Source organism: Rhipicephalus microplus, chromosome 1 (genome assembly GCF_043290135.1).
Source record: "Rhipicephalus microplus isolate Deutch F79 chromosome 1, USDA_Rmic, whole genome shotgun sequence".
Classification (NCBI taxonomy): domain Eukaryota; kingdom Metazoa; phylum Arthropoda; class Arachnida; order Ixodida; family Ixodidae; genus Rhipicephalus; species Rhipicephalus microplus.
This window is the reverse complement of record NC_134700.1, coordinates 246,216,644-246,232,373: the sequence shown is the minus strand read 5'-3', so window position 1 is coordinate 246,232,373 and position 15,730 is coordinate 246,216,644. Positions and strand designations below refer to the sequence as shown.

The window sequence follows — 15,730 nt, the reverse complement described above, 5'->3', positions numbered from 1 at the left end:
TTTGCAAAAACGTGTGATCGACCACGTGACTTGTCGCGCGATGGCCATTTTTTTTTCTTTTGGTTGCGTGGATTTTCGCGCATATGGGTTTTGGCCTTCAAAAGTGTATACACTCTACCTTAGGTGCCTCACCTATGAGTGCGATTATGATTCATTAATTTGAAGAAAAAAAGCCCTTAAGGTTCCCCTTTCATTGTTATGATTGATTGCTGTTTACAAATGCTTGACATAATTTGATCATGACTAATTGCGAAACTGTCTTTAGGAAGACTTTATAAATATTCTTTCCTCAGTGTCCTTTGTGTATACGTGTATGAAAATCTAAAAAATGAAAAATAAATATATAGTATACCTAGATCACTTGCTTTTTCGTGTATGCAGCTTTTCTTCACTGCTGCCTGTACAACACATTGTGCCTGAAAGTGCGCCTGCTAATGTGGAGACTAGTTTCTCAGATTATACTTGAAGTGTATTCATGCAGAACTGCCTGAACTTCATTTTGCATTGCTGTGGCAGCCCGCACCTTCATCTTGAGTGGTCACTTTCTGTCGTATACATTGTTTAATATTCGGAAGCCGCTCTTACAAGTTCATGAGATAATTTATTGCTGCTTATAGGCACAATTATTTGTGCGTTATGCGCTAAAATTTATTTATGAAGTATTTGCTGATTCGATACACGTTCATGTTTTTTATTAGTTCACAATAGCAAATCGATGTGTGATATAATTATGTCTGGTTATTTATTGTGTATGCTGATGTTGCCATTCATTTTTTCTTATGCATGGCACTCTATATAGTGTGACACTGTATGAGTGAGTAAACCGACTTTATTTGGTCGACAACAGATGCTAGTGCACTCAACGCCAAACATTTACAGATGCCCCACGAGGACGTGCATAGGCGAACAGTTATCTCGGGAATGTTCTTTGATTCTTTATTCGTGTGCATGACAACTATTTACTCTGACAGCACAACAAAAGAGAGAAAAAAAAGAACGTCTACATTAGAGTGCCTATTTGGGCTAGTTGGCAGATGTGCACAGAAAATGCGAAACAGCGAAAAAAAAAAAGTCCATGCCCACATTGAATAAATGACAAGATTGTTTAGAGCTTTCCTTAGTTTGGCTTCACATAGATGTAACCAATATGCCCCTTTTTACCTGTGCCGGTAGTATTATCGTATTCGTGCTCCACTGTGTATCTTGGGCCCGTGTATCTAGATATGTAAGTGCACGTTAAAGAACTTCAAATGGTAAAAATAGTCGAAGGCTTGCACTAAGATGTCCCTCATTATCATATCTTAGTTTTAGGGAAGTACGTACGGTGCGAACTCAAGATAAGGGAAAGAAGAGACACAGACAAGCGCTCACAGGCACAGACAGACCCTTCTCTTGTATCCCCTTCTTGAGTTCGCGCTGTACGTGCTTCATTATGCAAAACAAACTAGCCCCAAGTTTCCCTCTATTTTAGGACGCGAAGCCCATTTATTATATTACATTGCTCATCATTTCTTTTTATTATCTTTCTTTCTTCCTTTAGGTGCATTAGCAAAGCATACGAGCTCTTTCACTTCGTTCAGTCATCTTTTTTTTTTTTTACATCCGTCCGTCAATCTGGGCCTTCACAACTTCTTGATTTCTGTTCCTAAATTGAGTTCAATTAGACACTAACTTTTTTTCTCTCGTGTTCATTAGCAGGGCAGAGCGTAATTGTGCAGGGTCTCCCACAAGTACGCAAAGAACACTGCGCTGACTGCGCGTCGTCTGCTGTGCAGCGAAGTTTCCGATGCCTGCGCGCTCGCGGTCGAGTTCGCGACAGCAGCGCCACCAGGATCAGGGAGAGCGAGCGGGCGCGAGCGTCGGCCGAGCAGACGACGACGGCAGCCAAAAGAGGAGTTTGTCGCGGGAGAACATGGCGTCGGGCGTCGATGTCGCGGACTCTGAAAACGACAAGAGACGCGGTGGTTCTGGCGAAAAGTGCTGCTCGGACCCGGCCACGGACGACTCCTCCGAAAGCGACGGTGACGCCCAGCCGACCAAGTCATTCCACCGGCGGATTTCCACCTCGAAGGCCATCAAAAACGGGGTAAGGTGGCGCTTTACGCTCTTGCGTGACACCCGTCTGTCGTTCGTACGTAGTAGTAAACCGCCCGCAAATGCAAGCACTTTGCCAACCACTGCCATGATTGCATAACGGTTGCGTTAATAAATCTTCCCGGATGTGGTACGCTGCAAAATCGCTGCAGATGCATTTGATCCGGACGCTGTATGCAGTCTCGCGTCAGCAGAGACACTGCTGTGCGGTTTTCGTTGGACGCGTGGTGTTGACGGCCGCCCGTGCAACCTCTGCTGAGCGATGATCGCTGGCGCAGCTTTCAGCGGCGCTTTATCCCGATACATGCTGCTGCCAAACACTGCGCATCTTGCACTAATTAAATGCTCATTAACTGCAGGCGTTAGCGAGCGGGTGCGCCTCGTAAAGTGAACGTCAACTAGCGGCGGACCGCTCCCATGCTGCCGTCGCTCCAGGTCGGGCGCTGTCGATACTGCACCGCTTTGTTGTCCCAGGAACTATCGCGGACCGGCGCGGCCCCGTGGGCTGTGCACAACCGCGTTTCGGTGCAATCGTGGTTTTTTTTTTTCGGCGTCGAAAGCAGGCGGTCTGAATCAGCGGCGTGCGAAGGCTGCGTTTGATCGAATGCTTGCAGGCGCGGCCCGGGAGCACCTTAGCACCGCTGCGACCTGGTGCGGCGCCCAATACGAACTGCTCGCGCCGAATTTCGTTCGTGGTCATCCCCGCCGTTCTTGGAGCGGCTGTCGATGCAATGAAACCTTGCGCTATGCTGGTCAATTGCGAGCGAAAGTAATTATATACACAAAGTTTACCATAGTAGAGGCTTTTTTTTAAAAGGTATACATATAATATACATTTGAGTGCCACGGGTGTCTGAGTTCCTAATTGCTTCTGATTCGCTGTAAATGCGAGCGATAATCGGCCATAAATCTCCACCTAACACTTGATACGCTATTCCTGCACCATATATCGTTGAAACTGTCGGCAGCTCGGAGCGCAAGAAGACATTGGAAGTTGTTCTATAACTGCTTTACAGGCCCCGTGCCCATCTTCTCGGAGGCCCGCACCCATTTTGTATTCTGACCTATACACCGATCACTTGCCACTGTGCTGCTGTTATTCCGAATAAGGGGCTTACGAAAGACTTCGAGTCTTGCCTAGCCGCAACGCCTGCAGTTTTCTTTAGATGTCGCGAAGTCAACAGTGCTAAATTCGTAAGTGGACAATGTGCAGTATTTTCAAACTCGACGTGGACCACTGGCGTTAAATAGTGACGCGGTAAATCTTCAAGTAGAAAAGGCCGCGAGATGTTCTCATAATCTTCTTACCTAGCCGTTGCGGTATCACTGAAAACAGTGGCAAGGCTTGCCGGGTGTCACACGAACAAGACCGCTTTACGGTTCGAGCCATTCGCTGCCCCTGCTACAACCGGGAAGGACACACGACGCGCTAGTTACCCAGTGATCGTGTACTTGAATTGCTGTTCAGCGAATGAGTGGAAAATGAGTTGGTGTTGCGAACTAAACACGGGTAAATGGTACGGGGTAGTTCTCGAGCACAGCGGCCATTGTACGTATGCGTTATATACGCTTTAAAACGCGCAGTGATATTTGGCCGCGGATAAGCTTGGCTTCGTATTTCGGAGCACAAACGGTGGCTTCCTTGGAATCATTTAGACATATGAGAAACACATGGGACCAAATTGGTCATGAACTTGTCCGAGAGACTGCACCGATTCATATGCACTCAAACCTAATTACAACAGTTACAGCTGCCACGAAAATACTTCGCTATACCCGAAAAGTTGTTATAAACATATATTTGTAGCACTGTACCTATCATAGGACCATTCCTCATTTATTTTGTTATAACCGATAATTCGTTATATCTGGGTTTGTTATATCAAGGTTTGTGTAGTTGCATTCAATCTACTGCACTGCCCAAAAGGACTCGCATGCATGTAAAATTCTGAGCATACGAAATATAGTGGGATAAAATGGCTGCTCAGTTGATTGCATCAGCTTGGACGTAAAACGATCGATGTTGGATTTGAAACGGTGAATGACCTGGTCTCACGGTATTTCGAAGACCCGCGCACGTAAGGCGCCTGTATTTTTTAAGGTGAACTTGAGAGGAGGGTTCATTTTGAGCGCTTTGACATGCCTCGAAGCTCAAAGTCGCAGTGCACGACGGGACGTAAAGCGAGATTTATAAAAGGAAGACCGTATAACTTCGAGATTTGTTCACAAGCACTTGACGTCATTATCATTCACAACATCGCATTCGAGAATGTGTCTTTTGCAGCACAAAATTAGATAAATGATTCTGCAAGTTCTGAACATGAAAACAGGTGTGAAATATTTACATTCGAGGAGTATTTCGTGACTGTCGTGCAGCAAGTCGTTACATATAGCAAAATGCATGCGCGAAAACGATCTCCGCTGCGAAGCAACGTGCTGCATGCACGTATTCGACGCCTCGTGAACGAAGGGGTGACCGTTCGTACCTTCTATAACTACGTCTGATTGTATTTGTTACTTAACTAAGCCTTCCAATATGTTACGCGGTAATCGGAGGAAGACCGCTGCGGCTCTGTGGAACATGTAAAGATTGCGGTTATAAAAAGGCAAAATAACAGAAAAGTGAGCCCCGTAACTGTTTGCATCTGATGCGACACCTCAACAGTAGCTCACAAGGGATGGAGGTGAGGAGGAATTAAAAGGATAGGATTAAAAGGTATACATATATAGAGAGAGAAGCGCAGGGACAGCGAGCGACGACAGAAAAGAGATATGAAAGATAAAACACGGTCACAGAAGTCCGAGGACGGGACACCACTGGCGAGAGCTCTTGTCGGCTTTAGGAGGTGGCGTAGGACCAACCCAGTCGGCCAGAGCTGCGCTGTCGTCGGAGATCGCGAGGGCACAACCGGTCGGCATGGAATCCAGCGAGCGAGTCGGAACATGTAAAAAAGCGAGGGCATTGGCAGCAGTGCCCGTATACAGCGGCACGGTGTCTCGAACCGGAAGTCGATGCTGACAGGCGCCGTGTCCCGCCGACTTTTGGTGTAGCCAGGCTTTTTGCTATCCACGTTTAGCGTATGTGCCGATTCGGGGCGTTTTCATGAGCACATATTGGGGTGGATTATTTTTGCTTCGAATGCTTCATTAGAAGAGAAAAGATGAGGTCGTTGCCAACCTGAACAACGCAAAAGGTAATTGTTTGATGACGTCACCTTATGACTCCGTTATTACGTCACATAAAGTAAGAAAGATTGTGACGGCATCACATTTTTAATGCGAAAGACAGCCCTTTGACGTAACAAATATACTACATAAGAACACTAGAGGCTGACATCATCACATACCATCATCGCAGTGGTCAAATGTCTGCCGATCGCCGAGGCGCTGCAGAACCATGTGTGGTGTAGCAAGATCGCGATGCCTCGGATCGCAGAGGCAGTGCAAAGTTTTTGGGGAGGGGGGGAGGATACCAATACAATTGCCTGAGAATAAGACTGCTTTCTCCTTAGGCGAATGCATAAGGGACTGAGTGACTTCCGCTCCACGCGGAATGGTCAATTTTGTGTGCGATGTCTCCATGCGGCTTTGTAAGGGTCATATGCCACGGCCCCATGGAAGGCCCTTCTTTTTATTTTTTTTTGGGGGGGGGGGCATTTTCTGAACACCTATTTTCATCATTTATTTTCGGTAAAGCACACCCTTCATTATAATTGTGGGGGAGGGGAGCCCTAAGACCCTTTGCTGCAGCCCCCCCCCCCTTCTAGACGGGCTTGCCCTTGGGCGTCGGCTAGATTTTGTATTGAAAGGGGGGAGGGGGTCTTCAAAACCCGTATTGCATTGCTGCTGGGGAAGAGGGAAGCGCTGGCGTATACCTAAGAGAGGGGGGAAGCGTTGGTGCGGCAAGTTACCCTTTGCACCCCTGCCGACTACCATGCGCACGAACCCGCAAACGAAGATTTTCGGGTGGATCGGCCGCTTTGCGTCAATTTGTACTTTTACAGCGAATACTTCTACCCCGAAACGGTTCAGTCTCTGCGAACTAAATGCATAACGTCAGTCCCCTAAACTGCCAACAGATGCTCGCGTGCTTCTCTGCTAGCAGATTCGCGTGCTTCTTGCGTGTGCCTCTGACTCCCAGGAGATATAGGCATCCGAAGAGGTGGAGAGAGGAGCCGCCGAACGCGTCCGTCCTAGGTTCGGGTACAACTGCAAAGCCACAACTAAATTTATATCTCCGGGTGGTTCGGAGGCCCTTTAACAATTGAAGGCAGACAGTATATCTTTCTTTGCAAACATGATGCGTACACCCAGTATAAAGCTCAGTATTTCTTTCGATAAAGAAAACCACACCACAAGCATGGAAACCGCATGCTGGATGATAAGGTGCCCGTGAACAACGGTAACCGTCTTCCCGCGCATCACCGATAAAGGTTAGGCTGCAGTTGCACTCCTCGCGCGCGAGCGCTTCGAATGACGTCACACGGTCCTCCGTTTTCCCGCGTGTGTTTCCCGCTTTCATTATGAAATGGAGACCCGTTTAGCGACCCATTCAGTTCATTCCAAGACTGCTATGGTTAGATCACAGAAATTAAATACACCAGAAGAACAACAGCGCGAATACAATGATCGCCCGAAGGAACATATTCGTCTTGCTGAATATGGTTGCGGAGCCAATCGCGACCTACCACAGTGACCACAAAGCGATTATCGCTACCATTGCTCTTAAGTATATAGTAATAAAACATACCGTCCTCCCCGCCTCAACAGCATGTGTGGTGTTAGATACAGCTTCGCTCGGCATTCACTTCGATTGATTGATTGATATGTGGCGTTTTACGTCCCAAAAACCACCATATGATTATGAGAGACGCCGTAGTGGAGGGCTCCGGAAATTTCGACCACCTGAGGTTCTTTTACGTGCACCCAAATCCGAGCACACGGGTCTACGACATTTCCGCCTCCATCGGAAATGCAACCGCCGCAGTCGGGATTCGATCCCGCGACCTGCGCGTCAGCAGCCGAGTACCTTAGTCACTATAGACCACCGCGACGGGGCGTGCAGGAATGATTGCCAGCATGTGAGCGGTGTACGAGAATAGCGATCCCTTTGAACGCTGTTTGACTGCAGCAGGGCAGTAAATTTGGTTAAATAAGACACGGCTTTCGCGCAAAAGAGAAAGCGCAGCAGTTTCCGCGATAAACTCGATCGGACGCGAATGAGGTTTGGCGGCTTTCATTTTAGAATGCGTGTATCAGGACGATGGTTGGGAAAAGGAAGGAAGGGAACCATACATCGCCTGATGGCGCATGCATGGTCCGCACCCGACCAATGTCGTATGTGCACAGGGACATCTTGTCAAAAGACCACAACCCGCGGTATCAAGGCAAGCTGGCATCCAAAATGAAGGGGGTTGGCTCTCGCATCGTGCCTTCGCAGAGTGTGGGTCACTCAATGCGAGTTCCGGGAGTGGAGAATCGCTTAATCTTCTGAAGGTGACGTTGTCATGCTTTCAAGATCAAACACGGATCATTCGGAACCCTTATGAGATTCCGATGTTTCGTGTGGTATCGCGTCGACAACAACAACAATCCCGATTAGAAGACTCGGGACGTTAATTATGGGTGCGGCGAGTTGGTAAAGATGCATAAATCCGAAATATTAGCGCTGACTATACGTTTATTGTTTTTGTATGATGTTTCATAGTATACCTTATCTGCAAGGGAGGCAGGCGTGAGATTGCTGTGATTTGAGCGGATATATATTCGTGCGTGTTCCAAAATATAAGGTGGTTTGAAATTTGCGCTCATGTTGTCTATACGTCTCTTCCTTTTGTCTCCGTATTTTTTTGGCGCTAATATTTCGAAGCTTCTTATCTTACTGTGGCCGGTCTTTGATTGCCGTCTTGCGTTCTTCGGAGGAATGAAAGAACCGAGTTAAGATAAGGTGAGAGACTTTTGAGCTAGTTAGCATTCGATTCAAAATTAAGTTACAGTCGCTAATCGGCGCTCGATCGTGTTTCGTAGTTTAGCGTGGGCAAATGCGTCGAATCCCAGCCCCGAAAAGAAAAGTTTCTTTTTTTTTTCATTTCAACATTATTTCTTTGACGCGTGCTTAGTTTGGGTGGGGAGGGTCTTCTGGTTGAGCGCGTCGAGTGTTTTTTTTTATTTTTCTATTTTCTATTTTTTCCCATGGTAGTGGATTTTTCGGAGCACTGCCAGCTTCACAGGTCAGTACGAATTTATTTATTTATTTATTTATTTATTTATTTATTTATTTATTTATTTATTACACACTGCAGACACTTAGGTCCAAGCAGGTGGGCACTTACAAGGGGACATTGTCTTACAATAAGTGGCATAAAGATTGTTTGGGGTGAGTGTTTCATACACTCATAGTGAACACAAGGAGCGACATAGCAAATTATTTCATAATAACGCATGTACCGGACAAAAGAGAAAAAAAAACACCACAAATTCATACTTCATATGATGTGCGATTAAAATTTCACTCGAAGAAGGAGCAATGGAGCGCCCTTTTGTGCTATGCAACTTTCAACGCGTACTGGTATATAGTCCGCGCCTGCTCTAATCTCACCACTAAGGCCCGTTGCGCAAGGCGCGCACTTGGGATGGGCTTCTTGGATGCCTTATAGAACGTCTAAGGAGAGCTGCGGACGTAACCCGACCGCTCCACATCCGCCACGCTTGCAACGTCAGCTCTGCGTGGCGCTGGTGTTAAGGAGAGATATGGGCGCCCGCGTGCGGAGCCCAAGTGGTCGTGCTTATTTGTGTGTGCATGCAGCGTTGTTTGGCACAAATGCGTCAAACGTTTTGTACGCAATCTTAACTGCTTCGGATTTACTTGTGAAAACCATGTGATTTCGAGGGGCGCCCCGTGTGTGTTTCAGAGACACTGGATTTAATTCGACCGTGTTGAATTGTTGATTATGTATAATTAACGATTACACACACACACACACACACGCACACACACACACACACACGCACGCACACATACACACACACACACACTCACACACACATACACACACACACACCACTAAGGAAGCATTTATGAAAGTTTCGTCGTCCCTTCTTTGCACGCTATAGTAATACGCCGGGTATTGCGTGAATTACGTTGCTACGGCACCCGTGTATGGCACTTATTATTGTCACTCATTGCAGCTTTTTCTGCCGCAGAGCTGTGACATTATTATAAAGCCTCTTCCTTCATACGAAGTCGGACTTACATTTATGTGTGTGTGTAGGGGGGGGAGCTATCGGAAATTCCGAAAATAAACACAGCTACTTTTATTCCCGCCGAGTTATGTGCTGTCGCAGCTTGTTAAGGCGCGGGAATGTGATTTATGGCTGAAGGGCGTTCGTTTGTGAAGCGAGCAGATTGGGCGGAACAGTGCGCAGTGTTTTCGCGAACTGGCTCATGAATACGGTGAATACGAAAACGTTCTTCCGTAGATTGGGACTCTTTCTTTTCGCTAAATCACGTCCACTCAGGAGGAACGGCTCCTCCGTAATGGAATCGACGTGAAAGAAAGGTGTTAAAAATAAGAAGTAATGGCGGCACGCGGTAGTTATTCTTGGATTCGGGTGAGCGCTTCTCATCTGCACTTGGGAGGTACACCTTTGTGCACACACCTTCGGGCACCGAACGAAGTGACTGGGAAAGGACTCCAAATGAATTCAATCGTAAAGCTTGCGAAGAGGTTTGCGCATTTGTGTGGCGAAACGCGAAAGGAGAAGCGAAGAAAAAAAAAAGGCCCCGTATCTGCATGTTTCACTGCAAATGTCGTCGGAAGACGATAGTCTTGCGTGTGGAGAGAGTGAACAAGACGTTTATTTGATGTGCTGCGCGGGAAAATCTGTTAATGATATTCTGGAGGGCTGCGTTAGATAATCTCGATCCGTGCAGCGCAGGCGATAGAGCGCATCAAGTCACGTCACACGTGAGACATCAGCGCCATCTGGCAGGTACCTTTGAAAACGAAGCGTGCGGCGTGCGCGTCCGTCTCGGAGGCGATGAGGTGTAAAACGCAAAGCGAGGGGCAGGTGCCACGACCGTGTCGTTTTAGCAAAGCGTTGGAAGCTCTTGCCTTTTTTGAGCAAATCGTTACATTGTCAGCGCATCATGATAAACTCTACGGCTCTTAGAGTTTCTTATGTATGCATTCTCTACTATAAAGACACACATACAAAATATTGACGTGTTGCTGTGGTGCCTCAGATATGCTCAATAATTGCTTGTGAATTGACAATCGCACAAGTATGACCGCTAAAACTTGAGCAATGTTGGTGGGCGCTGCGGATGGGGTTGGCCGTTTGGGGTATCGTTTGGTGCCGTTTGGGGTATAGATATGGCAGAAAAGCAGACAAATGTACAGACAGACAGACCATATTTTTTGTGTCGAAATACCCCAAGAAAGACTATCGTCTTAAAAAAAAATAAATGTCCGGCAGAAGAAGTTGGGCTGTGCCGTACGCGAAACACCCTCGCCCTGTAAAGAACGTTGCGCAGTCTTTCGCCGCTGCATTGCGGTGAAGCCTGGGTGTTTGCGTACTGAGCTCGTATGAGTGCAAAACATCCCGGCGAGTCGTCGCGCGCAGGCGGTGCTTGTCGTTCGTTCGTAACGGCCTGCCGATTGTAAAATTGACGCCCTTCGTCGAGCGCGACGCTCGAAAAAAAATTACGCGCATTGAATGTGAGCCCTCCGGGGCGTGATGCATCTGCTTGGTTGCATAATATTGTTACGTAAAAATGACACGAGGCGTGTCTATTTAAAATCTATATTCAAACTAATGCGTATGGCGTCGACTAAGATGGAGGACAGCACGCACAACCGACAGACCAGTTCCTCGTTGTCGTCTTCTGACCGCTGATACGTCAGCTACGTAGCAATATTCAACTCGGACGTCTTTCTTGCGCGTATTTGGCCTCAAACTGGCTCGCAAGGAGTCTCGTGGCTTGGCGCGAAAGTTTTCGACGGAGTTCGCCGCGCTGGATCAGTGGCTACGGCGCTCGGCTGCTGATCCGAACGAAGGTCGTGGGCTTGATCCCGGCCGTGGCGGCGGTCGCATTTTCGGTCGAGGCGAAATGATGGGGGCCAGTGTATTGGGCGATGCTGATCAGTGCACGTTAAATAACACCAGATGGTCGAAATTTACGGAGCCCTCATATGGTGGTTTTGAGACGGTAAACCCCGTACATCAATCAATCAATCAGTCAATTATTATTATTATTATTATTATTATTATTATTATTATTATTATTATTATTATTATTATTATTATTATTATTATTATTATTATTAGTGTAGGCTTTTGTTAGTTACATCGTTCTCATCCCTGCACGATCACAATCACCATCATCCGCTTGTCTCTTTGTCCTTATTGCCACTCTGGGTCATCATCATCGTCATCGTAGTGTACTGGTTCTGCCTGTTCGTTTTGCGAGGTCTTTCCTCCAATAAACGCTGACGCAACCAAGACTACCAAGACTTCATATTATTATTATTATTATTATTATTATTATTATTATTATTATTATTATTATTATTATTATTATTATTATTAAAGTATTCAACACTTACTCGCCATACTACGATGCATTTGAAAGCGGCGAGCCGCTTTGGATACTCGCCCCGCCGCGGTGGTCTAGTGGTTAAGGTACTCGGCTGCTGACCCGCAGGTCGCGGGTTCGAATCCCGGCTGCGGCAGCTGCATTTACGATGGAGGCGGAAATGTTGTAGGCCCGTGTGCTCAGATTTGGGCGCACGTTAAAGAACCCCGGGTGGTCGAAATTTCCGGAGCCCTCCACTGCGGCGTCTCTCATAATCATATGGTGGTTTTGGGACGTTAAACCCCACATATCAAAGCTTTGCAATCCCTCCCGTGTAGCCGTGAGGCACGGTGCGACGCATCGATGCGTGCCTCGGAGTCAAAACTTGTCGCCCGACGTCCTTAATTTGAAGGAGATCCCGCGCTCACCGACGTCGCCTTGTGCGTCACGTCAGATCAGCGACGCCCAGAGTGGATTACCCACGCGTCCGAACTGTGGCGCTCTGAAAGAGGATCGGGTTCAAAGCGTTCTATATTTGGGGCGCGTCTCTGAAGCGATTCCGTGAATGCGCCGCTGTCATTAACCCATACGCCGCGCTCGATAATTATCTCTGCGCTCGTCTCCGATGCGCTCGGTGTGCGGTGTAACGAAATCCGGTGCCGGGCCGCCGTGAGACGCGTGGAAACGTCATTAGGAGAGATATAATGCGGGTGCACCACGATATGCGCGTGGCATTGTGGGGTGAATCGATTTTGATCGCACGTGCTTCTCCGTGTGATAGAGAACAAGGAGTGCACCGCTGATAGCTTCGCGTGTGCCCGGTTTAGTTGACAGCCCTCTACAGTTTTGCGTCCAAAGTGACTCTTGAGTTCGCATTGTATAAAATGTTGTCTGTTGTCAAACATTCGAAGGGCTTCGCTTGCATTCATGTCGTCAGTGTTAGACTTCGAGGCATGTGCTCGTGAAACCGAAGGATTGTACTCTTGAGCAGGGGCGTAGTCAGAAATTTTCCCGAGGATGATGGGAGGGGGGGGGGGGGGAGGGTTCACAGGACTGGAATGCCACCTTCCTGGCTATGCCACTGATCCTGCGCATGATCAGAGCGGGGTCATTTAAAAAAAGTGCGATGCTAGAATTGTGACGCGCTTTACATTGGCAAAGCAGGCAGATAAAGGCTAATGAGGTTTATTAAAGAACATACAGACATTGCCAGGGCTTCCGATGCGTTTACCTTCTAAGATGGAAGTTGTTGAACAATGCCCGATGGCAGCAAATCATAGCTTCGACCTGAACAATGCGACGACGCACTGGCTCGTGAAGAAAGGGGGGGGGGATAATGGTATCTTGGTTTATCCGTCTTGACGAGTTGGCATGCAACAACCATGGCCTCCTGCCGGACGCTTACAAGGACGTACGCGATAACTAATCGACCTCCTTCCATCTGTGGCGATGTGTGTTCTAAGGTGGCGCCTGCATAGTTGACGAAACGTCTGTACCATTTCAGGTACGAAGCTCCTAAAGTCGTGGGTCTGTCCCTCCTAGCTCGTCGTGGTCCGTGACCGCCTATTTCGATGACCGTCACTCAGTGGGTGCAGACGGACGGACGGACGGGTGGACAGACAGACAGACAGACAGACAGACAGACAGACAGACAGACAGACAGATAGATAGATAGATAGATAGATAGATAGATAGATAGATAGATAGATAGATAGATAGATAGATAGATAGATAGATAGATAGATAGACGGACGGACGGACGGACGGACGGACGGATGGATGGATGGATGGACGGACGGACGGATGGACGGACGCTTCACTCCATTCTTCATCATGCACTCCGTGGATATGCTGTGATTTTTTTGTGTGTTGAAGTAAAGCTTTTTAGATGCGGAAGCATCTTATGCTCGCGCCTTGTAGTGCGCCGTCCGCACCGCTTCTCGAACATTCGACAGCTGACGCGCGCGCATGCGCCGTCGCGCCGTCGCCCACCATCTGTGCCGCGCGCGCTTCTCCTTCGAGAACATTCGACAGCTGACAGCGCATGCGCCGTCGCGCCGTCGCCATCTGTGCCGCACGCGCGCTTCTCCTTCGAGAACATTCGACAGCTGACAGCGCATGCGCCGTCGCGCTGTATATATACTCAAGGTCGGCGCTCGCTCGCTCAGTTGCCGCTCGTCCGTTGGTTTGTACGGCGCGTCGACGTCCGAAGTCGCCGTGAAATGAATGCCAACGAATCCACAAACAGAATGATCGACGTCCCTTCGACCAGCGCCGGCCAAACTGTTGGCGGAACCGCTTCCGCATCCTCCTCAGTGTTCCCCCGAGGGAAGCTGCGGGCAATTGTTTTTCCTCTCGTGAATTCACCTGATTTTTTATACATTTTGGCGATGATAGGTTGGTTATCAGACAGGAAGATGAAGATCGAAGTTGAATATTTCAACTCCGCTATCCATCCCCGACTTCGTTACGTCAGTGTGACATGCTGTATTTGTAGGTTTACTTATTCGTATTCAAAACTTGTTGCTTCTATGTGAGTTCCCGAAATTGGTCCTGACTCTGCACTGCGTTTCTTAAACGCAGCATAGCTAGTTATTAACCTCTAAATAATTTTATATATACATATATCATCATATTGATCAGCTTGACTACGCGCACTGAAGATCAAATGCCTCTCCCATCATCCGACAATAAACCCGGTCTTGTGCTTTCTGCTGCCACGTTACACCTGTGAACTTTTTAATCTCTCTCTCTCTCTCTCTCTCTCTCTCTATATATATATATATATATATATATATATATATATATATATATATATATATAGATAGATAGAGAGAGAGAGAGAGAGAGAGAGTAGACATGGCATGCAAGGGGTTCCTAACATGCGAACTATCACTATCACTCGCTATCTACTGTGCTATCAATGATCGACAGGAGCATGTCATTGCAAAGCGGTGTAAGTGCATCGATGGCGCTTCCATGAAGTATATTGCATGAATAGCAGTTTGAAAAAACGCGACAAGATCAATAAACAAATATCATTAAAGCGAACTGCATGTAGCAAATCACATACAAAACAGAAAATATAGCAAGAACGCTACAATGACGCCATATGTGTTACTATCGATTTCACGGGACAGGAAAATCGATAACCAAAGAAAAAAAATAGTAAAAGCGAGCCCCCGGAAGCGTGTATAGGAAGAATCTGCGAGTACAGCAACTATCGTTTGGCCATGATGATGGCCCCGCCGCGGTGGTCTAGTGGCTAAGGTACTCGGCTGCTGACCCGCAAGTCGCGGGTTCGAATCCCGGCTGCGGCGGCTGCATTTCCGATGGAGGCGGAAATGTCATAGGCCCGTGTGCTCAGATTTGGGTGCACGTTAAAGAACCCCAGGTGGTCGAAATTTCCGGAGCCCTCCACTACGGCGTCTCTCATAATCATATAGTGGTTTTGGGACGTTAAACCCCACATCTCAATCAATCAATGATGATGGCTTACGTATGCGCCAAAATTACCGTGGGCTTGCCTGGATTTTTATTTACACCAGATAAGGCAGCGTTAAACTTGTGTACGAGGGATGACTCGCGAATTTCCCTATCACGGTGTCAAGTGAAACCTGATTCCGGTATTGCAGCTGTGAGTTTATCGAAATGAGTGACCAGGAAAACGTGCCTACAGGCAAAGGTAGATCGGGTAGGCTTGTGGAATGTGACTTGTGGTTATTGAAGCGCAGTCTAAACGGGGTTTCATTGAAGCTTGCGCACAGAGCGTTCAAGCATCTGCAGAATGTTGCTTGTTCCGCAGTCAAAATACCCTTTTAAGAAGAAAGTTTGAAGCGAACGTTCTCGCGCGGCAAGGCTGTTGTTTGTGTTGTTCAAGGCTGATTTAGCTGAGAGGGCAGTGTCCCTCCAACGTGCGCGAAGCGTGATATTTCAATGGGCTCTTTCTTGTCTTTATTTCTTGTCTTGCGTGCGTATCCAAAGAAGGAAGGAAAAGCGAGAAGATGGCGCTCTCTGCGCGCAACAGACGCGCTCATACCGGCGGATACATTTTCCATT

At 47.6% G+C, this 15,730-nt stretch overlaps 1 protein-coding gene across 1 annotated transcript in view; it reads left to right on the top strand.

The window, feature by feature from the left end:
• Nucleotides 1–1,771: 1,771 nt before the first annotated feature.
• LOC119185401 (diacylglycerol kinase delta) overlaps nt 1,772–15,730 on the top strand; it is a 184,901-nt gene continuing 170,942 nt past the window's right edge. The window contains exon 1 of the mRNA XM_037434436.2: nt 1,772–2,086. Within this exon, the coding sequence (XP_037290333.2) occupies nt 1,787–2,086 (300 nt within the window). The 5' untranslated portion in view covers nt 1,772–1,786. The remainder of the gene's footprint in view (nt 2,087–15,730) is intronic.